General features: G+C 38.7%; 1 protein-coding gene across 1 annotated transcript; it reads right to left on the reverse strand.

Moving 5' to 3' along the window:
* Positions 1-2,416: 2,416 nt before the first annotated feature.
* On the reverse strand, positions 2,417-18,559 carry EEF1E1 (eukaryotic translation elongation factor 1 epsilon 1). The gene is made up of 4 exons (XM_065753467.1): positions 18,409-18,559; positions 16,175-16,375; positions 9,226-9,321; positions 2,417-3,087 (listed from the first exon to the last, which is right to left on the reverse strand). The coding sequence occupies exons 1-4, from the start codon at positions 18,514-18,516 to the stop codon at positions 2,947-2,949; spliced, it is 546 nt and encodes a 181-aa protein (XP_065609539.1). The 5' UTR covers positions 18,517-18,559; the 3' UTR covers positions 2,417-2,946.
* Between the last annotated feature and the right edge of the window lie 4,536 nt (positions 18,560-23,095).

Consider the following 23,095-nt stretch of genomic DNA (forward strand, 5'->3'; position numbering starts at 1 on the left):
TCAGCTGTAAACACAGAGAAAGATTACTCAGTATATGTGCGAAGAGAGAAAAAATATTTTGTCAAGATACTCCAATAAGCTCTGACATCTGTTAGGAGGTTAGGGTGCATCTTAGAACGTTATTCTCCCATTTTTAGGGCTACATTATTCCTAAGGATCACAAACTAGTAAATTCAGGGGAGAAGGGCTACTACAATTTCAAAATACTTAGAGGGTGGTATAGGGCTATGGAAGACTGTAAGAGAAAAAGGGTTAAAAGAATGTAAAAATATTACCTCTTAATGGCTAACAGCTGTCAGCACCCAGGGTTTGTGCACTCTATCCAAAGAATCACTGGCAACTCAGCTGATTTCAAGTGGCTTGCACCCACTAAGAGTGGGCAGTGAAGAAAAGTAACAGAACTTGTTTGACCTGACTGCTTCTGCTGTTAGACTGAAACAATAGCTACATAACCCAGCTTCTGCGTGGAATCTGGGATGTCTGCCTGGTACATAAACCACTGATAATAGAAAGAACTTAAAAAGCGTGTTACACATTTAAACTATTATCAACATTTCCTTTAGTTCTGATGCTGAAAAAACATAGATTTCAGTTTATCTGAATGGACTTCCTTTAAAATTTGTTTTGCGCCTGGTCTAAACTGGAACTACTTTATTTGTTTAGTGTAACACAGACTCTCTTGAATTTCTCACCGTTTTTCTTCCTATATTAAATCCAACTTTTCCCATAAATCACTGTTGCTCAATGCTAAGCCTATGCAGGAACTGCACTTAGGGACTCCTGAAGTTCAGCTGAACTCTGACCTCTCACTTACTCACGCAAAGAGAGCTAAGAATGACAGAATCATCAGTTTCTGATCTATCCAACACAACACTTGAAAGTTCGTTTGAACATGGCCTGGTTGAAAGCCACAGCCATCCTCATATTAAGGTGAAGAAGACAAGTGGGGTGGTAAGTGTAAGATTCCACTGAACACTTACAATTATCATATTTGTTTCACTGCTGAATTCTTCTGTTGCTGAAAGGTTGTCATGCAGTACTATCTCACCATATGGCAGCAACCTCAAGTCCTAGAGGCACATACTTAAAAGACCATAACACGTCAGGCCCCTTGAATAAATTAAATAGAACAATTATGCAAAATAATAATAATACTGCAATGATGAGATACATTAACAAATGAGACCGTCACTGTTCATGAAAAGCCATGAAAATAAATTCCACACATCACTGTGGCCATCAACATCATCAAACTGTGAAGCAACAGAAGTAAAACAACATCACAGTATTTACTGTGCCCTTCAGCAACGGAAATTTTCAGATAAAAGAAGAGGTTGCAAGGGAAGAAAGTCACTTCTAGTAATATTCAATAAGAGTATAACAAACCATTACAGAAATAGAGTAGTTTTGTTTGTTTGTTTTAAGAAAACAAAACCCCCACAACAGCATGAGTACTTACCCATGCTCTCTTTAAATAGAGCATCAACATTCATCTGATACAGCTGAAGTACATCACAACTCATTGGTAAATAACGAGGTTTCATCTGAAAAATGTACCTCAAACAATCTTAGGCCAAGGCACACCTTCATATTAACTTTCATTAGTTCCATTACATACTTGCTGCTTAATGATCAAAAGGTATTAGACAGAAAGGGGTAAGCATGGAGGAAATCAATACCATCTGCTTTTCTCAGTCTTCCCTCTGAAGCAAAGCATCTCAGTTCATCCTTCTTTGCTTTTAGTTGATAAGAGGAATAGAGGGTTAATCTACATAGAAGAGTGAAAATTGAAATGCTCACGCTAGCATATGATGATCATCCAATGTCTTTCCATCTATATAGATCTAAATTTTACTAATCCATTCTAAACTTCTCAATATTTGGTTTTTATTTATACATAAATATATATTTAATTTCAGCAGCAATCAACACTTCTGTTTTACACTGGAGAAAATAAAAATAAGAGGCTCAGGGATACTGTAGCCAGAGCATGTAGCAACCTAGAGAAATGCTGACACTTCAAAACAGCACTTGTTTGCACAAACAAACACCCCAACCCCAAAACAAATACCTCATACCAACCACATTCTCCAGTGAAGCAACCTGTTAACATGTTTGACTTGACAACAGTTTCCTCAGTTTTTAAAGCAAACTTAAAAACAAGAAGTGAGATGGAAGACCAGCTCGTTATTATCTCAGGTATTTCCTTCCCCACCTTCTTTTCGGGACCTTGAAATGTGCAACCTTTCTTACATGCAACTACCATGAAACGACAGCACATGCAGGATCTTGACAAATGCTAATACTGTTGACTAATATGAAAGAAAATGCTTCTACAGTCTACATAAAGTTTGTAAAATGAAGTAGCGTGTGAACTAAACTTTTTTTTAATAAAGACTTTCTAAAGACAGCCAAATTAAGACTACAGTTTTAAAATAATTTATTCAGTCACATAAATACTTTGTAACATCTCCATGTTCCCTTTTTCACATCCTTGGCACACAATATAGCTCTTAACTCTTACAAAACTAGTGTAAACATTCATGGAAAATAAAATGAGAAGAGGGACATACACAGAAACTCAATAAATAGTAAAATGAGTGTGTAGTCGAAGGAAAATAAGTAATTCTCTTCTATGAAGACCATGTAATTACAACAGTCGAATGCTTAATTGAAAGAACGTTTCATCTTTAAAAAATAGTGAATTAAAACTCAATTCCCAGCTTTCTGTCATTGTTGCATTTAATCAGACACATGATAAAATTCTGTAGCTAGTTCAAATTCTTGAACAAACAATAACAATTCAATGGAACTGTATTACTCTAGGCATCACCAGTCTTGGTTCACATATAGAAGGTTACAAACCAGTATTTGCAGGGCAGTGGTTTTGGACAATATAACTTCAAGACTCCCGAATACCACTCCAGCACAGTATTAAAATTCTCCTTAATGAGCATTAGTATATAATCTGTTCTTGATGAAGACGACATTAGTCAGATGTTGTCGGACACCTGGATAATGCTGAATGTGGTTGAACCAGCGAGATACATTAAGGTAAGTCTCCTTTTCTTGCACAGTGAGGTCCACCTGTGCAGGGAAGAAATAAAAGTACCAATAAATTGCGTTATTAATATTATAAAATGTCCTGAAATAAGTGCACAGTTTTACAGCTGATTTTAACTTGCAGAAAAAGTTATGGCTGATTCATGGTCCAAAATGTATTTCCAAAAATGAATACATCTGTAGGATGGAAAATACACTTGGAGGTGGGGGGAAAAGGTGTTAGCTTGCTTGAATTTAACCAATCCACAAATCCATATAACATTGAGGAACAGGGCAGAGCTCCTCAACATGCACAAGTCTCGCGCACTCCTCCAATTCAGCAGGTTGTCTTGCCTCACCAGTCAAGTGCAAGCTGTGTTAACAGCTTAGGAATAGATTCTTTCAGGCCATTTAAGACTGGATAGAAAAGAGGAGTGTTTTTTAACTCGTTGGGCAGCAGTCCTACAACAGTTTCACAGAAACGGAACAGCACAGGGAGGGATTCACTGTTCAAACATGCTAGCCAGCACTATTAGGAAGGCAATGACATGATTCAGATTATTATGGTAAAATAAACTGGAAGATCCCTGTACTTCATGAAAGTATTTATGATTCTATCACTTATCCCTATAGTTAAGTTCTACTGTTGCCAAGTTTTCAAGTCAACATCACTCATTTGCTTAGTGTAATGCAGAGTTAAACAGCCACAAGAAGAGCCAGGATTATAGAGCTACTGCAACAGCTGCTTGCCATTGGGATGGTGGGTAATGTTAATGAAAAGCTTCCAGTCCACCTTTATCATAGGACTGACCAAGTGAAGTCATTTATGATTACACGTAATCTATGCTTTCCAAAGCCTTCTCAATTAAAACAAGCAACATCCTTGAAGATTCTCTACTTAAGACTTATTAGTTCAGTTCCTTTCAAGCAAGCAGAACTACTTCCATACTGTATCATCTGTATTACCTTTCCTTGATTACTAATTCCAGATTCCTCTGGGACCAAGTTAGTCTATCAATTTAGACAGCAATGTGCTTTTCACGTTAACCTATGACGTTGAGTAAGCTTCAAAACTGTAAAAACCTATGAGGAACAAAACGTGATCTTCATGTGAACTGCCCTAACTTGCCTCCCCACACAGCATAGGATTCATCTCAGTTCTGTCAGCTATCAAGATGCACTGATTCACCTTAACAACTGCAGCTGTAGCTGAGCTAGAAACTTAACATGGCTCATCAGCATTAGCCAAGTGGAAAAGAACAATGCCGACAAGAGGAACAACTCCAGTTTCTAGAGGCATTATTAACAAAAAGTGGAAGCTATTAAAATGTAACACTGAGTGCTTTTTTAATTAAGATACTTGATAAGCTGCCTGGGGTTCCTCAAGCATACTACATTCAGGACAAAATAAACATGCACTACCATTTAGAGGAAGATGTTTCAGATCCCATGGAGTTTGTTGTAATTAATGACACTGTGAAATTGGTGCTTGATATAAAGCTGTAGAAGAACTTACAAAACAACACAGAGCATGGAAACAGCAATATACACCCCCAAAAATCATCTAAAATTCATACTTCTCATTTGCAGCATAGCGTGAGTAGGTACTAAAAACACATAGTTCAGTGATGCTGTACACTAAGTATTATAATTAATAGTATAATTAGAATATCCTATTTCCAGCATCCATAGTGGGTAAGCACTTGATTATGAGTGCTGAAGATAAACTTCAGATTTGGCAGGAGACATTTCTCCTTATAATTTTTATACTAGAAACTCTCTGTCCTCACATTTCTTTCATAGAAACAAACAAGAAATCAATCTGGAAAATAGTCCTCCTACATTCACTAAGTATAGCAAAAAATATCTTCACAGACAGGTACTCTAATAGTAGAATCCCTTTCTGTACTTTGGGCACAACATTCAAGATATTTTTGGTTATTTACATAATGTATTCTCAGTGAAATATATTAAAAAGCACTCTGTGGCATGCTCTATTTTTCACTCAGAACATAACTCTTAGGTTAATTGTTTAGAGATCAGTTCCATGGCATTTTTACATTTTGTTAGATGGGCATTTTCTATTCTTCCTCATTAAATTAGATAATTCCCCCAAGTTAAGAAAGGCTGATGTTCTGCTGTTAAAATAATTATTTGCTATTAAAGCAATTATTTCAATAGCTAAGAAGCAGACATTCAATTTGATGATTTTTTTTTAATTATGGAAAGAAAAAAGGCCTTACTCTTCTACCACAAAGCTCACAAAGGATAATGAAGGTGAGCATCACACAGTGCAAACAGGGGAGCTTCTAGAAGGACTGTAAACATAGCAGCTTTAATTATATTTGCTTTCAGTAGCATTGGGGACACAGGCATAAATTCCCATATGTATACCCTGTGTGTGCATGGGAAGTCTAAAAATACCTGTGCCTATCCAGAGTTCTTCTGCATAAAGAAAAGGAGTGATACCACAAGTTTTTAATCTAGCCTTTAGATGTGGAAGTAGAGGTGACGGTAGAAAATAAAACAGATGAATCCAGAATTCTGTAAGATACATTTAATTTCACATGGTTTAAACTCATTTTCTGCTGTTAGAGGAAAAGCTAATAATTAAGTAACCTTTACAGCTTTTTCCTTTTCTTTTGCAATTTAAGATCTACTGTTAACAGAGTTCTTTAGAATGATAACCTGTCATTCAGGTTTTAACATAAGTAGTATATCAATGAATATTAAAATTTATGGCAATCCATTAATTACTGGAAATATTATCATGAAAAAAAGAACAGGAAAATAAACTACTAATGCAGTTTCATTACATTCCTGTATTAGTAGTTCTGACTTGAGGAGCACATCTTACTTTGGTAATAGATCATACTAGACTTGACCCCAAAACTTTGACTGAGGCTTCCATTTGTAGATATATAAAATTTCACCCCTAAGTTATTTTCCAGTGCTCATTAAAGAGATTTTAAATTCAGACATACAGATCTGAGATGACTACTTTGGTTCTGCCCGAATTTACGAAGTATAAAAAAAACGCAAGTGAGATCAGGCTTTGTATTGATTATTTCTCTTAAGTATTTTTAAAGCAGCACTTCTCAAGTCTAGTTCTATTCACAAATTAAAACGTAGAGAAATTTTGAAGAACAAGTTCATTACCACAGGTGGAATTTAAGGCTTACTGATTGCCTGAGTTATCTTCAAGCAATGTTTAATTCCTATTTTCTTTGCAATCCAAGCTTTAATCTAGCAGAACACCACTGCCAATCATATTCACATCCATAAATATCTGAGTAATCCATTGATCTAAAGACAAGAGTGGTTATATGTACTAAAGTATATGGTTTAGTGGGGAAATACTGGGGTAGGTAAATAGTCAGACTGGATGATCTCGGAGGTCTCTTTCAACCTTAGTGATTCTGATTCTATATTAGATGCACAGATAAGTGGAATTAAATACGACAGCGTAAATCACACCAACTTAAAAAAAATGCATCTGACAGCTAGCATCAAGCATGACACTCAATTAGGTATTTCTGACCTATACCATGATGCAAATCAGCGTACACAAGTTCATAGGTACATAAGGTTGGAAAGGACCTACAAGATCATCTAGTCCAACCATCCTCCTATCACCATCCCTATCCACTAAGCTACTAAATCAAATCCTTTAGCACCTCATCTAAACGCTTCTTGAACAGCGCTAGGGACGGTGCCTCAACCACCTCCCTAGGCAGGCCATTCCAGTGCCTGACCACTCTTTCAGAGAAAAAACATTGTTTACTGCCTCATCATTACAAGTGTATATTTCTAATTAACTGATTTTTTTTCCTACTAGTCTGCACAAAGGACAAAAAGCTATCCAGGAATATGACCTTCACTCATTAAAACACTAATTCCTTCCCCACCACATAGGATTCTAGACATATTATTGTGTTTAGTAAGAGAACTAGAAAAGAAGAACAAATGAAAGGCATGCAACTGTAAGATTAAGAGTGCTATTAGTCGATTTGGATCCAGAATCAGCTTTTCCTATTGATTCCTCACTGACAAGAGGATGCACTTTCCAAAACCCCACATGGATAATGAGGGGAACAAAACAAATGCGGAAGTGGGGAGGACTACAAAGATATACCATCCATAAGCAGAAACACTAATAGAAGAGGATGAAGGTGGGTAAGTTAGCTTTAAGACCACCTGCTCTTACTACTATTTCCAATACCAAGTGCATGAGATGGTTTCAGAACTTCTAAACAATGCTCAGCTCATGCAGTACAATCATGGTATGCCATCAGTATGTAAAGTATTTGGATACAGCTGTCTGTTATCCCATTAGAGGCAGGCAAATTAATCCTAAAGGCCTTTATCAGCAACATTTTCAGATCTACTTTATAGACAATAACATGTCCCCACCTCCTATTTTGAAGGATTATAGAAGACATATTTTGCATAAGGCTTAGCTCAAACAGCAGTAGATACGAGCAACTGCTTCCCTGGAAAGCATCACATCAGAAGATGGAGAGCTTTTCCCTCCACCTAAAGCCTGAGGCACAGAAGCAGTTCTGAAAGCACTCTCATTACAGAAGAAACAGGACTCTACAGTTCAAGATACCTTACGTCCATAGTTAAGTACTAACATTAATCAATTTTAAAGCCTTAAAAATATATACAATCTAGCTAAACCTTAGCAAGTGGCTTCTGATATCTCTCTATTGGATAGCAACCCCATTCTTTGCCCTTTACACCTTCCTGAGTCACAATATTACCATCATCTACAAAATCAAACGTTTCAGAAGCAGATGTTACACTATAAACTTGTCCCAACTAGTGTCTGGATGGTTGCAGGCACCCAGGAGCACTAAGTCATTTGTTTTTACCATCTGTTCTATTTCCCAAAGCAATAACTTGCATCTTTTCTTCTTGATTAGGTGGCCTACTCTAGAGCAAACTCTAAATCTAAAATAGGCTAGGAAAAAAATCAAGCCTAAGTTTTTTCATTTTTTTTAAATGTCTCATTTGAGTTTGTATTCTTTTACACTACAGTCATATTTTTGTAAAATTCTTTTATATCTATATTGTCATATAACATACAAAAGGTAATCATTTGACATATCAGTAAATACACCTCTCCTTTATAAGGAAAATATGACTCAAGTATGACTTCAACATAAGACCTCCTTCATTTTTGACTATATTTCATCACCTGATCTCTTCCCCTGCCTCCTCTCTTCAAAATCTCTTCTGAAGTGTAGCACTGTAGTGCTCTGCTTTGAACTAGTTGAATATTTTCCTTTATTTCCTAATGTAAAACTCACTGATCCCTCCTGAGACTTTGGCAGACTGTTTGGTTCAATTTGTTTAGCGGTGTTCACTCCTGAGAAGGAGCATTCATTTACAATCACCTTCCAGTCACTCAAATACAACTAACTCCTATTACTTCATTTTACCTCAGATTTTTACTTCAAATTACCTCTCAAGGTTCAGAAGTGAAGTGGACCAATTTATAGGCACTACACATTAAACCCTGAGCTGTATACAAAGAACCTCTATATTATTTTCAGTCCGTAAAACCCGTTGCTCCCCCCACCAAGCACCAGCTCCCCATGTTATTTCCATATTTTGTAAATTATCAAGTCTTAGATCACTAAGTGCTGAAACACAAATGACATTTTATTCTGACTGATACTTCTACGCATTCATCCTTCAGGAACTTGATTAACATACATCTTCCATAGCACCAATAGTACTTTTTTCAGTACCATTTCAGTACTTTCAGTTCTCACACCTTCTTTGAGCTTCATTTCCCTCTTTCCTCAATAGGTCTGCAGTCATGTTTCAGACCTGATGAACATGTAAGACCCCAGATAGCTAGAAACAGAGGGATAGTTAGTTATCATTCTCATGTTATATTACATACAGGAAAAGAAAGCAGCGCAGACATAGTACTATAGACAAAACATTTTCACTGATCTGTGGCTAACCACAAAAAAAAAAGTAAGAAATGAAACTGTTTCTTATAGGCAAATTACATTTGAAGACCTTTGTAAGAAATCTCTCAGTCTTTTTCCAAAATTATCATTGATTAATTTAGTAGATCAATATGTACAGCAATAAAATGCCCTCTACATAGATAAACAATTACAATAGCAGGACATAGGTAAAAGTAATGCAAACAGCACTTACCATGACATGATGCAATCCATAGTACATCAGAATATCTGCTAATGTAAAACTGTTTCCTGCAAGGTAGACTTTATCTTCAAGGTGAGTGTTAAGGTCCTAAAAGTAACAATTAAAAAAATGACTATTAACATTAAGGCAGTTAAAAAAAGAGAACCCACTTACATCCACACAAATGCTTATAAATACAAGCACGATTTATTTTCCTCATTAAAGTAAATAGTTCAAATCTGTATTACTGAAGGACTCCTTTACATACACAATCATTCTCCACAGAAAAACAGAAGGCTGACATTCATTGTTGCTCAACTATATAGTTTCTGAAATACAGGTACTGCCTGTCAGCTCTCTTCACCTGTCCAGAAGTAGTCTCCTTTTGTCCACACCTTACCTACTTCTCATCCAAGTCACACATCTACATCCCCCTGAAGAAGAAAATGCAACAGCCAGCAGATTTACTTCAATCCTAAGGGCAAACTGGTTTTCTTACATTCTTTTCTGAAAAGCAGGAAAACTGTCTCCCACCTTTTCCTTTTATGTGGAAATTTCCTGACAATAATTGCTTTGCTGGTTGGAAAACAAACTAGAAAACAGAACTGCCCCAAGAAAACAAACAAGCTTCTAGTAAAAGCACTCCTCGCAGACGACTCTGACCAGTTTTCTTAGGCCTAGATTCTATATATTCTTTGTCCTAGAAACAAGGGTAAGAACCTTAAACAATGTTTTTCAAAAATCACCCCACAAGACCAGAAACCCCACAGTTTCAACTACAGCATGTTTCATTATAAGGGAAGAATACAGGATTTATTCATTAATGAACATTAAAAAAAAAAAAACAGATACAGCCTCGAGTGCATTGCAATTCTAGTTCCACAGTTCTGCTTTCTCAAATACATGGACATATCCTAGAGTGTATATATATGGAAAAAAATGGAAACACTAATACTTTATAACATCTGACCATGCATTTATATGTGGTAAGTTTGACTCCATTATGCAATATTCTTTGACAGCCTCTTTATGACAGGAGTCCTGTGCTTCCTAATGTTTAAACATCCAAATGTCTGCTTTGATTTTCTTTTATTAGAGCAAATCATGGAAAAATATTAACCCTTACATAGTTAAAGCTTTGTATGGTCATCTGCCTCTGGCTATGCAGCTATTTATTTTTTTTAAGACTGGTTTGCTGCTTTGTTCTTGTTAGGTCTCAAATTACTTTAAACATGTAACTATGGTTCTACAGTTCCGTTGAATTTTATTCTTGTAAGAAAAGCAAATGCTATGTGAAATAGAAAAAAGCTCACGAGAAAATCTGCAAGTCAGTATATATGCTACTCTGTATGGAAATACTCAAATTATTTACCAATAAGAAATAACTTCTAAGCAAAGTTAGTCATTAAAGCACCAACAAATATTTATTCTAATTAAAATTTTATCAAGTTACTTAACTGACAGTTTGACAAGCACAGGTTAGTCTTGGATAAATCAGCATTAGTTTGCAATTTTGTTTTGGAATACATATATTCCTTCCACAATGTACAGAAAGATACTGATTTCATGTTGTCAATTTTTTTTTCCATGTGTATGCACCAGGAATATTTTAATCAATCTAGCCTCATGTGTTATACTTCCCATAGATGACTATATTACTTGCTAATAGCCAGCTGCCTTAGAATTCCTGAAAGCCAAGTCTTCTGAAGTGACCACAGAATTAAACTGAAACAGCCCTTCCACCATGGAGATTAATGAAAATATGACAATACTCTATATGAATTTCTATTACAATCTAGCAATTCAGGTCTGTGAGCTGTTATTTGTGTCACTGCCTTCCATGTACTTAATGTCATTACTTAAATCAAATACGTATTTACAACTCTAATAACAAGTGATTGACACAGTCTTGCAAATCAGTTGTAGTAAACCAACTTACTGGTACAATCCCACAGGAACCCCTTCTAAAGTTTCAGATATATTTAAGGTCAGTTTACTGTAATAAGGTGCACTGAACAACTACAGCAATTCCAGTTTTGGGTAGGAATGGGGAAAAAGCAACAGGAAAAAAAACCCAAGATGTTGCATTATTTATGGACTCACTGATGGAATTCTGAACTGACGTTCTATGATAAAAAAATATCCTGATGTACAGTGACAGCTCAATGCATCCCAAACACTGCACATTTTCAGTGCTGTTTAGCTACAAAGCACAACTATCTGTAACCTAGTTCATCTATTAAGATAACTAAACCCCTTCCAGGGCACAAGTTGAGATGTAACCCACCACTGCATCTCAGGTGATTAACAGTTGCCTCTTACAATGACTCAATATTTTACAAAGGATTCAATCATACTCTAAATACTTTTTAGATATTTTGTCCACAGAAATGCTTTGCTGGTATACATAATATCCTTAAACATTCCTTCAGCCACCAATATTCACAGGGTTATTCCCCCCCACAAATGCCTTTATATGGCACTACACAAAGAGTTGAGCACTTAATGTCCCAGGCAAGTCTTGAACAACAGTGAATCCAAGAAGAGCCCTATCCATGAACCTTATTTTTTAGTTCTGATGCAAGACAATATCTAACAGACAAGCTGTGAGCTAAACCTGTTCTGGAAGAGTATTATGCTCATCATAATGCGATTTCTGCAAAGGACAGAAGAAAAATAGCTCTCTCAACAAATGTTTGCTTGCAGGCATAAAAGATTGTGTTTTGATTATCTGAGCAACAATTCTGCTCTTAGAAATAGGAAAGGAATGAAAACAGGCACAAAATTCCAATAATGCTTGCTGGACAAGCTTGTTGAAGTGGTTAGGCAACCCACTTAGATATCTGTTGCAAAACAGCACACAAGAACCACAGATTAATGCCATAGAAGGCATATGCAATGGATTAAGCTACTTACACAGTGATAGAAACAGCATTTTTTCAAACAAGTACAATAAACAATAACTGAAGCTACTAGTAATTTATTTAGATTTCTAATTGAACACCATGATCAGAGCCAGAAAGCACAAGAAATGCGGACAGAATTAGCTGCAATCATGGAACATTTTCTATACAAGATGCTGCAAGTATTACACAAATTCTTGGTTATAGTTACTCTTCAGAGAACAGTTAGGTTAGAACTTTCTACAACTCCACGGAAGCTTTTCCTTGAAATCTAGTAGAAACTTCCAGTTATATTCTGAATAGAAGGTTCCCCCCCACCCCCGATATCAAGTTCTTAATATATATATTGACAACATGAATTGAATTTATTAATAGTCAAGCAGAAATTTGGTGGTACATGCATTTCTCCAAAGTTCTCAGCTGCTTGACAAACTCAATAATTTAGATATTTCCCCCCCATTCCTCATTTATTTTCCCAGTAATTAAACACTGAGTTGATCAGAAGCAAAGGAAATACCGTCTCATCCTATGGAAAATGAAGTTAACATAACACACTGGACACGATGCCATCACCACTATTGACAATAATTACTGGTACATATCTATTCACAATTCTATACACATCTCAATTCTTCTTGAGATGGTCTACTTGACAATTGTTTTCATGTCACGTAACAGCTTTAATTAACACGTCGTAAGAAAAAAAGATTAAAAACATTTTCTTAAGGCTAACAACAACAAAAATCCTTTCCAAATTAGCAAACACTACACTACTTATTAACTGACATTTTTCAGAACCACAACACCTCGTTTAAGGGTTAACTAGAGCCAGCCTAAAGTTTACAGCAGAAGCAGCTGAACTGTTTTTGGCACAGCTTATTATAAATTGTGGCTTTAGGCTGCAACTGTCCCAAGACTGCCACTGATTATTCCAGACACGTCGTAAAACTACAGTCTCAGACTTGCCTCCCTATTTTAGTTCCCCCCCCACCATTCTTTTCCCTTCTCATACTCCCTTTTGGCATAGTATACTTTAATGGTAGGCTGCCTCTTGCTCTGATTAATCATGGTGGCAAGAGAACAAATTAAAAAAAAAGTTAATTGCTACACTACAAAATTATTAGTGCTGGAGCAATTCCACAGTAGTTTTGCATCAAGATAAACTCTGCCCATTCAGCATGTGCTGTGAAAGAAAATCTGCAGGAAAAAAAATTAAGTGCTATCTACAATATACATACATATATATATATATATATATAGACACATATATATACACACACACATAGGCACTCAGCATAACTTCAAAGAGAATCTTTCCCAGTAATGAAGTTTTGTTTGGAAATAATTTATCCACACTTCTGTTTTAGCAAATTGTATTTTCTGAATTGTCAGTACTGCTAAGGGCAAAACTGAAAAAGAAAAAAAATACCAGCTTCAGTACAAAAATATATCTGGTGTTACTACACAGAGAAGTTTATACAAATACTCGTGGGAGCAGTGACAAAGCAGGTATCATTCTTTAAGCCACTCAGACCTTAGGTCTTTAATTTTTGTGAGTTAGACTAACAGCAAATTCCTGCAATATGCCAACTCATTGTTTGGATGTTGCCTAGCAGGTTAGGAAGGTAATTAGTGACTAGAGTGATGAAACTTCGCATAGACGGACAGCATTCTATTATCTATATAGTATTTTATATATTGTATATATATAAAACATAGAAATGGATCTCTGAGGGCCACCCCATCTAGTCATACCACCTGTTCCAAGAATAGCTAAACTTTTAAGTTAAGCCATTAATTAATCCATGCGTCTTTCAGTTGAATTCTTAGTCTCAATGGATAAACAGCACTTTCAAAGATACATTTGTGGAGTATCAGTAGAGTATCAGTACAGTTGTAGAGCATTTGTAGACTTTTTCCAGCAGGATGGATTTAATTACCACAACAAAGATATAGTTCTGACTGTAAAGGTTTTTATATTATTACACAGAAGATAAAACTAGTGCTGTTAAAAAAAGGGACATTTTGTGAGTAACCAGTGCAAGATATCCCTGTGAGGTAAATAACTCCCAAGGATGGTACTCCGCAAAGAGATAGTATAGGGGATGGTATATTTTAAGTAGTTCTATATAGACAGTATACAAATAATACAAAAGAGAAGATGGCTCACCTTCCGGATGACAAGGCTCGCAGGGGACTCCACGTGGGAGGGATCTCCGAGAAGAGATCCTTCCCTGATGGTGGTCAGCCCTTAAATGGGGTTTGGCAGAGGTGGAGCCAGGCTCCACCCCTTCCACTCACACAGGTATATCACCTTCACCTGTGCCCCCATGGATGACTTGGTGCTCACCCCAGGTGATCAATCAGTGGTTCAGGCCGTGATTCAGCAGTTCCCATACAATCCCACAGATAAAATGACACAAAGATAACTCAGATTTTCTGAGCTGTAAGTGATTAGGATGCTCACCAAGTCTATCTTTTTATCAGGCATGACATTCCAAGTCCTCAAGACCTAGGATGCTGTCACTTTGGGAAGGATAAATAACTAACAAGATATTCCTTTGGCTAATAATTGTTTTGCAACTTCAAAGCGTAAAATTTCCTTTGATTTTAAGGAGCACAGAAAATTAAATCTTGACTGCTGATTCAGCAGTTTTTCTATCTTTCCCTTGCTGCAATTCTACTTGACTCAGATCTGTCACACTTGACAAAATTCAGAAGTATTAAAACTGCTATCCTGTAGTACGGTCAATCCAATGCCCAGCAACTCAAATCTATATCCAAACCTACACTGATAAAGTAGCATCAAGTATTTCACAGAATCACAGAACTGTAGGGGTTGGAAGGGACCTCCAGAGATCATGGAGTCCAACCCCCCTGCCAGAGCAGCTCCCTAGCCCAGGTTGCACAGGTCGGCGTCCAGGCGGGTCTGGAACGTCTCCAGAGAAGGAGACTCCACCACCTCTCTGTGCAGCTGTGCCAGTGCTCCTTCACTGCACTGTGAAGAAGTTCCCATACACATTTGTGTAGAACTTCCTATGCTTCAGTTAGTGGCCATTTCCCCTCATCCTATCACCACACACTGCAGAGAAGAGTCCAGCCTCATCTATAAATATCTAAGGAGAGAGAGGCAAAGGGATGTGGATCAGTCCCCCTCTGAGTTTTTTTTCACGGCTGAACAGCCCCAGGTGTCTTAGCCTTTCCTCATAAGGGAGGTGTTCCACACCCTTTATCATCTTTGTGTCCCTCCACTGGACTCTCTGGTACTTGGTTTAGAACTGATATGTTTCATATACACTTAGTAAACAATCCCTCAGCACTTAAAAGAATAAAGCAATTTTTCTCTTCAAGCTCTGTTCCCAAAAGACTGCAAAGATTCTAATTATCAGTCACAAGGAGTAAGCAGCAAAATAGACTAAGCTTTTCAATCTACTCCCTGCCATCTGGCTGCTCAAATAAAGGGGCGACCCTTGAGATTTTCTTTTTTGCTTCCACCTGTCTTAGAGGAAGGAAGCTTCAGACTACATGAAAAAACTGAATACAGTTGACTGAAGCCTCTGTACAAAGTAGCTTAATTTGAAGATCTGTTTTGCAGATTTGCAAAATCTGAAGGTTTTGTTTTTCCACTGTTTCATGTATCAACTAAGACAACATTATGTATGGACTACATTCCAATTACTAAATCGGGAGGAAGGAAATCTATATCTGCACAGAATTATCTTGAAATGCAGCACAGCTTGTTTGTAACTGAGGCTTTATGAAGATAGAAACTGGTGCCTTACAAGACTAAAGACAAAGCTACTAAACAATCTCTATCTGGAATGCTCCAGGTAGTTCACAGCCACAAAACATGGTGAGAGGTCAGCTTTGTGTATTTTTGTTTTCAGGTATCTTTTATTTTGTTAACAAAAATCAAAAAGCAGAACGCAAGCCAACACTGAAAGATACTGTCAAGTCTTCAGTTATTAATCACTTGTTTTTACTCACATAAGTACTTGGATATTTTTCAAGGCCTAATCTCTCCAAAACGCATTGTCAAGTTAGAAGTGAGTACTTACCTTCAGAACTGTTCTCGTATCTTCTCTACTAGAGTGTCTGTCTACTCGAGTCACTCTGTATTCCAACCACTGATGAACCACAGCTTTCTCCTCTGCAGAACTTCCAAGCAGTTGCTCTTTCTTAGCCTGTTTAACTAAGTATGAAGCTATGGTAACTAACCCCGTCAGACCAGGCCCGTTGTTTGTCTGCAGAACAGGAATCTAGAAACGGAAGAAAAATTGCAACATTATAAAGCTCAAACAAAAAAAGTAGACTCCTTGTGAGCTTAACTATCATTTCTTTATAGCGTCTCAGAACACTCTTTACAACAGCGTATCAACTTGTAAGCATTCATACTAAAGGTAACAACAACAGGAAACACCTATGTTGTATTTCTACTTTCTGGGGTGGTTTATTTTCAGTTTTTACAGATGACACAGATGACAATCCACAACTCCTTTTGTTCAGTACGCATTCATCACAAAATAATCAAGCTGTACTAACACCAGCATTAACAGTGCTGTTTTGACACTGTCAAAAGACACTAAATGAACCATAATTCATTTTCAGGTTCCAGCCTCTTATCTTAAGTTTCCAGTTTCCATCACAACAGCCTGACTTAATGAAATGCTTATAGAGACTTAACAAATACCAGAACAAGTTATTAGTTCACCCACATCAGAGAGGACAAGATAACACAAACCTCTAGCTTTAATTGCATATCTCTGAGTGATATTAACACATTAAAGTGATTTTAATTGTCACAGGGGAAAAAAAGGATTAATGAGCCTCTATAATATTAAAGCATAATGTGTCTTCAATAAAAAGGTATATAACTTTAAAAGCTCGACATTTTTAACTACAGCAAATTAAAGATATCTAAAAACTGATCATATTTAAGTTGTGAAATGAAATTACATATATTTTAAGAAGAAACAGAAGAGAATTAGTGGCACAGAATTTTTGAAGGTGATGTACTGCATTTACAAAACCTCTAATAAGAGCACAACAAAACGAGCCCAACTTCATAACACGGTCCTCATCACTGTTTCACAAGCACTGCTTCAAAGAGAAGCACCAAGAGAAGCACCAAAATGCATAAATCAGTTAAAAGTGAGCACATAATAGGCTTTGAGGGTATAGAAAAATGAGTAGTCAGTTTGCCCTGAGAAATTAATTTGGAACATACAATAAATGAAACAAATATTACCGATCTTTTAGAGCAGGGAAGGAAACTAGATCACTAAGAGCCAAAAATGAAATGAATGAAATGAAATTTCACTGCAACAGCCTGAAGTTTATTCACTCATTCATGGCATCAAATGATGGAAACATACTGAAAAGCATTATTTGTTACTGTTTGTGAGTCAGCCTGTCTTCAGATTTAATTAATGTCATAAGATGCAAATGTAACACAGAGTATTTATTCTGCAGTTCTACCTGGAGCCCTTGAATACACTTTTCCTTTTTTTCCATTGAACACACAATCAGGAAAGCGATGGAGAGAGATTTCATGACTCACACCTTCAGACTAATGCCAGTCACGGCACTGAAACATCACTGGAACTGTTAACTAATTAAGGAAGCTAACTACATTTGAAACTAAGGATTGCACATACTGATATTCAGCAGGGTAATCATGAACAGTAAATTAAATGAAGAAAAAAAAAACACATACAAAAGCAGAAGGGAATGGCGCAGTTGCTTTGCTATTCTTCTCAGTGAGGAGTGAGCCGTGTGAAGGCTCCCACACACCTGTCCTTCTACCCCACACGTTATTTCCCTTATGCCTCCACTGCCTTTCAAAATGCAGGACCTAAGGCTTTCCTGACAGCTTCAAGATGTCAAGACACCGACGTTAAAACGAGCAAAGCTTTAACGTGTAAATCTTTTTGCTCCAGATTCGTTTCTAAGATTAAAACCCTTCCCTGCTCTCATCACATCAGCACAGATATAACTACACAGACACCAGAAAAGCGCAGGTATAAGGAGGGAGCCGCATGTTTTAAGCTGACAGCCCTCCAACGAGGCACAACGATGGAGAATGCAGAGGGAGAAGCCGCCTGGACGTGCGGGCGACAGCGACGTGCCACAGCTAGGGGAGAGAGGAGAAAATGGCAAGGGAGAGGAGGTAAAAGCGCAGAGGGGAAGGCGCGGGACGGGGGAGAAGCCGCTGCGATGCGGATAGCGGAAGGAAAGGATATCCGCGCGCCACTGCCCACACCCAGCCCCGTCCCCTCCTGGCTCCCTTCACCTGCCGCTCCCCATGGGCGTCGTACTTGTTCCCACTCTGCAGGCCCAGCGCTCTCTCCAGCAGGGCCAGCTCCTCCCCGACTGCCCCCAGCCGCGCGGCGGCCGCCATCTTTCCCGGAGAAGCACCTGGGCGAAAAGGACCAGCCGCAGCCGGCACCTGCCAACATCCGCCGATCCTATTGGAGAACAAGCCGCCGCACCTCCTCAACAACCATCGTCACTATTGGGCTGAAGGATTAAGCCAGCCAATCAGCCGCTCGGCTCAGTCCACGCCTGCGCGGAGCCAATTGCGGTTTGAAACCCCGGCCGAAGTGAATGAGCTGCGGCTCGCTAAGTGCGCATGCGCAGCCGCGGGCGGCGCGCAGTGCTGGGCGCGCCTCGTTTTGTGGGTCGCGCGCGCTTTGGGGGCGGGAGCGGGTACGCACTTAGTGTGTGATGCCTGCCACTGGGACGGGTCGTGGTGCTCGGGCCTGACGGGGATGGGGGTGTTAAGCAGGAGCCCGGAGCCGGGCTTGGCGTTTGCCTGTTCTGCCACGGGTGCGCTCTCAGTCGGGCCACGAGGCGCAGCCTCTTCCTTAAGTGAGACCTTAAGGGGTGTGTGTGGTGGATCCGTGGTTGCTCCTCTGACAGAGGCAAACAAAAGGAGAAAAACAGGGAGTGCACAGGGTGTATTGGACCTGTTTTACACCCTGGAACTCATGAAACTGTTGTCGAGGTGTAGCCAAAGTTACTGCAAAAGCTGACATTTCAGTTACATTTCTAGAGATTTTGTGTGAAGTGAACTCGGCCACTGTGTATGCTGGTCAAGGGCATCAAAGGAAGAGAAAGGAGAGCTTGTTGCCACCTGGCCTGGCTAAACTACATATCACCATATTTAAGATTTGATAAAGGTGTGATTTAATCACTTTTCTAGCTGAAGGTATTCTGCTGCAGATACCATATCTCTATATCTGATCATAAATGTGAAAAATTAAAACAATTGTTGATTGACTGACATTTGTCCAGCATACCAAAGTGCAGTTCTTGATAGAATACTTACATACCAAGCCAGTGTTTTTACTAAAACCAACGAGCTGATCTTGTCCTATTATTGAGAACTTGAAAATACAGGCTCAGGGCGATCTCTGTGTTAGTCGTCTTGAATAAGAGGGTCCTGGCAAGTGTCTTGGTTCCTCACAGAAATGCTTGCCTTGATACAAGGTGACATTTAGATCTGTACCTTCTGTTGCAGAAAAAGCCCACAAGTGGCCGCAGAATAGCCTTCATCTAAGCAAGGAGCAATTCTGAATCCATGGATGGATTTTTCTACTTTTGCAGAAATTTGTCTGCTCTTTCATACTGAGTTCTGCCAAGCACTTCAAGATAAAAAAGAAAGTTGCTCTGCCTTTGAAAACAGCATTGCTTTTTGCTGTAGTTCTTCAGCTTGTTTCCTGGAACAGTATTTTGCAGTGCCAGAGTTCCAGCTGTGTTGCAATGGGATGTCAGTAAATGATCAAAAATTGTATGGAATACCTTAATTTTAGTGGTAACTTGATCTAGACATTTTATCAGTTTTTTATAAAGCTAGTTGATTGGCTGAGACTCCTGAAATCCACAAAGAAGAAAAGATTTCATTTTCCAAGAGTTGGAAATTAACCACCAGTCTTTGTGTATATACATGTTTACCATCTACTTGGCATACTTATAATTTTTAAATCATTATAACATAAAAGTTAAGGTAATACATCAGTGTGAAATATTATATCAGTGGGTTGAAACATCTATGAGCAATAAAAAGAAGGTTTCAATTTCAGTCAGATTGAAAGATGAAGCTATTTTTTCAGCTTTCACACCACTTCAAAGTTTTAATGTCCTTGGAAAGGGAGACTTACTAAATTAGGTGGAGGAGATGAACTGCTTATGGTTTCATAGCATTTTTCCCTTGATAATACCGTTTAGCAGCGTGTGTGTTCCTTTTTCTCTACAATTCTCTCCTCACTCCATTAGGTGGAGCTTTATGATTAAGACTGGGGAAGAAACTTGATTCCGAGTGCAAAATAATTCACCACGGAAAGGCTGGGGGAGGAGGCGAATAAAATGTACTTTGCTTAGAGGTATCAGTGTCCTGTATGAGGCCTTGATACACAAAAATCTGAATCAAAACCTTTGCTCACAAAATAACTTGAAAGATCGATTCTGTCAAATGAAACGCTGTTCTAATCTGCTGTTATCATAGTTGAGTCCTAAATCTAAAGTACCCTAGGTTATAAATTAAATGTCAAGTATAATTAATTTGGCACTTGAAACATGAAGTGGATGACTGTCCTTTAGAGAAAGCCTGACAGCTTTATGTATGTCACATTGGTATCTGTTAAAATGAGCTTTACATGCCAGATGATCCTTGTGTGAATCATATTGCTGTTGGCTGTACCAGAATTTTGTCAATGTAATAAGTCTCAGAATAGTGTTCCCCCTAATTGTCTTAAGCTTTTGCAAGATAATATAAATCAAGTGTCATCTGCCTCTTCTGTGCAAAATAATGCTTTTATCATACACAAAATAAGCAGTTTATTCCTTATTTATTACCAGAGAAGGCACTTTTCAATATTTCCATATAAATCTATTTTTTATACAAACAGAGAATGTTTTCTGCCCGCTGCCTCGGATTCACTGCAGTTACAGCTTCAATACGTGCCTCCTGCCTGCTTAAATTCGGTAGCTGTGGCAGTAGTCCCACGGTCCCTTTCAACATGCAGATCCCAGCAATGGCTACATGTTCCAATCCTTCCCCTGCCCCTGCCCCTTGCACACCCTTCTCTCCCTGCCTCCAACCAGAAGTGAGGACTTCTTTCCTCACTTCTTGCATCTTCTGTCCCAGAAAAAAAAAAAAAAGTAACATTTAAAACCTGAAAAGCACAATAATTTTGTTTTTCTGTCTCATTTCTACTTGGTTACACTGACACAGGGGCTTCTAGTCCAAAGCGTTTTTGCAGGCAGTGACTCAGAGCTGTGTCTGTTCCAGCAGCCAGCAGTTTGATTTCGGCCCAAGTGCATAATGGGAGCAGGGAAGGGAAAGTTGCCATGATATTGCTGCTGTGAGAGTGCAGCACCGGAAGTAGGGCAAGGGAGATTTGTCATACTCCTGAGAGGGAGGACTGATCAGATGGGCATGTATTTCTTAATTTAGTGAAAAATGTGTATGTTTATATTCATTGAAGTTGAAGTGACAGCAAGATCCATCACCAGCCGTCACAAAATTGGCTTAATTAATTTTGTCTTCTTTTTAGTGAAAGATGACTTGTTTGTGCCCAGCCAGTGCAGGGCACTGCAGGGTTTGAAGAGCACTGTCTTAGTTGTAGGGCAGTGCAAGATCCAGAGACTGCACAGCTGCATCACTGCAGTACTGCATAAAAGCTAATTAGCCCAGGTAGGAGGCAATTATCTCCATGAGCCTGTTTTTATTGTGTTCCCAGAGCTGACTCAGTCATTCACATCTCAGGGACCTCTGTCTGCTATAGACATGTCTCTGAGTGGATCTCAGAAGCATTGTGTCTTGGCTTCAGGGCTAACCAATTGTTGAACATGGGTGTGAGTTTGGGTTTGAGCTCAGTCCCAGTTTCTTAAGTCAAATCTTTATTACCTTTCTAAATTAAAAGATTTCATTAAAGAAAAGCACTCTTGAAATCGGTGGTTGTACCAAAGTAGAGGATTATGGAAAAACAGCTGACTTCTTGGCACAGCATTGTGCAAACTGATGTCTGATACACAGATGCATGAACACTGGGGCTCTGTGTGGCAGAGGACCACTGTTTTGTTCAGTGTCTGTGCATATCACGTTTGAGCAGTTCTGTTCCAGGTAGACCACGAAACAGAGGTAACTCTTGGTAAAAGCAGTATACGTGGAACACAAGTTTTCTGCAGCTTGTCATGTGTAAACGGGGTACAATTGGCTGTGGAAAATGTTGACTGCTTCTTTTGCAGCTAGAGGAAGTAGGCTGGATTTTGTCGTGTTTTGAAAGCAGTGCTATCACTGCAATGGAATGGCTGCTGGGCTGCTTCTAGGGTATTGCCAAAAAGCAGAACCTTGCGATGAAAATGCAAAGCTGTTTTCAGCATGGGTTTTCGGTAATGTGCCACATTCGTTCAGATTAATTCTGTTCTTTGTTCTGCTGCTGGAAGTATGCTCTGAACATACACTAGATGGCAGGCGGGTCAGGTGTCTGAATCCAAGCTTTGCCAATTCATCCCACAACCTTCCCTCCTACTTCTGAAAGATCGATGGGGCTTCCTTGGGCTCATCTGAAAGTAGCTTTGGATCACTGTACTGGACGTGAACGTGCAGTCAGCAGGCTGGGAGCTGATCTAGCCCTCTGTCCACAAGATGCTAGGCCATGTCGTTTCCGACAGATTTGCTTTTGCCTTTTAGCCGACAAGGAGAAGATGCCCGATCAGTAACAGCTCGATCAGTAGCAGCTGTTGTTGAGAATAAGGCTTGTGCTAGAGAAGCTGATGTGTTAAAGAAGTGCTGTCAGCACCTGAGGCAGGCTCTGATGGCTTGTCTTCAGCAGTAGACTCCTGTATTTGCCCTGCAGGAAATGATGGCAGCTTGTCGCAAAATTTTTGTAGCAGAACATCTTTCCGATGCTCTGTGCTCGCCCCAGGATGAAAGATGCCCTCGATGTTGCCCTTAACGTGGAGATCTAGTTGCG

The sequence above is a fragment of the Cyrtonyx montezumae genome, unplaced genomic scaffold (genome assembly GCF_038088225.1).
Source record: "Cyrtonyx montezumae isolate F1298 unplaced genomic scaffold, pur_monq_1.0 scaffold_8, whole genome shotgun sequence".
Classification (NCBI taxonomy): domain Eukaryota; kingdom Metazoa; phylum Chordata; class Aves; order Galliformes; family Odontophoridae; genus Cyrtonyx; species Cyrtonyx montezumae.

Coding starts and splice junctions, on each gene's coding strand:
- EEF1E1 (XM_065753467.1), bottom strand. CDS start 18,516: ATGGCGGCCGCCGCGCGGCTGGGGGCAGTCGGGGAGGAGCTGGCCCTG. Junction 9,322..16,174: donor ATACGAGAACAGTTCTGAAG/GTAAGTACTCAC, acceptor TGTTACTTTTAG/GACCTTAACACTCACCTTGA. Junction 3,088..9,225: donor ATGGATTGCATCATGTCATG/GTAAGTGCTGTT, acceptor TTCCCTGCACAG/GTGGACCTCACTGTGCAAGA.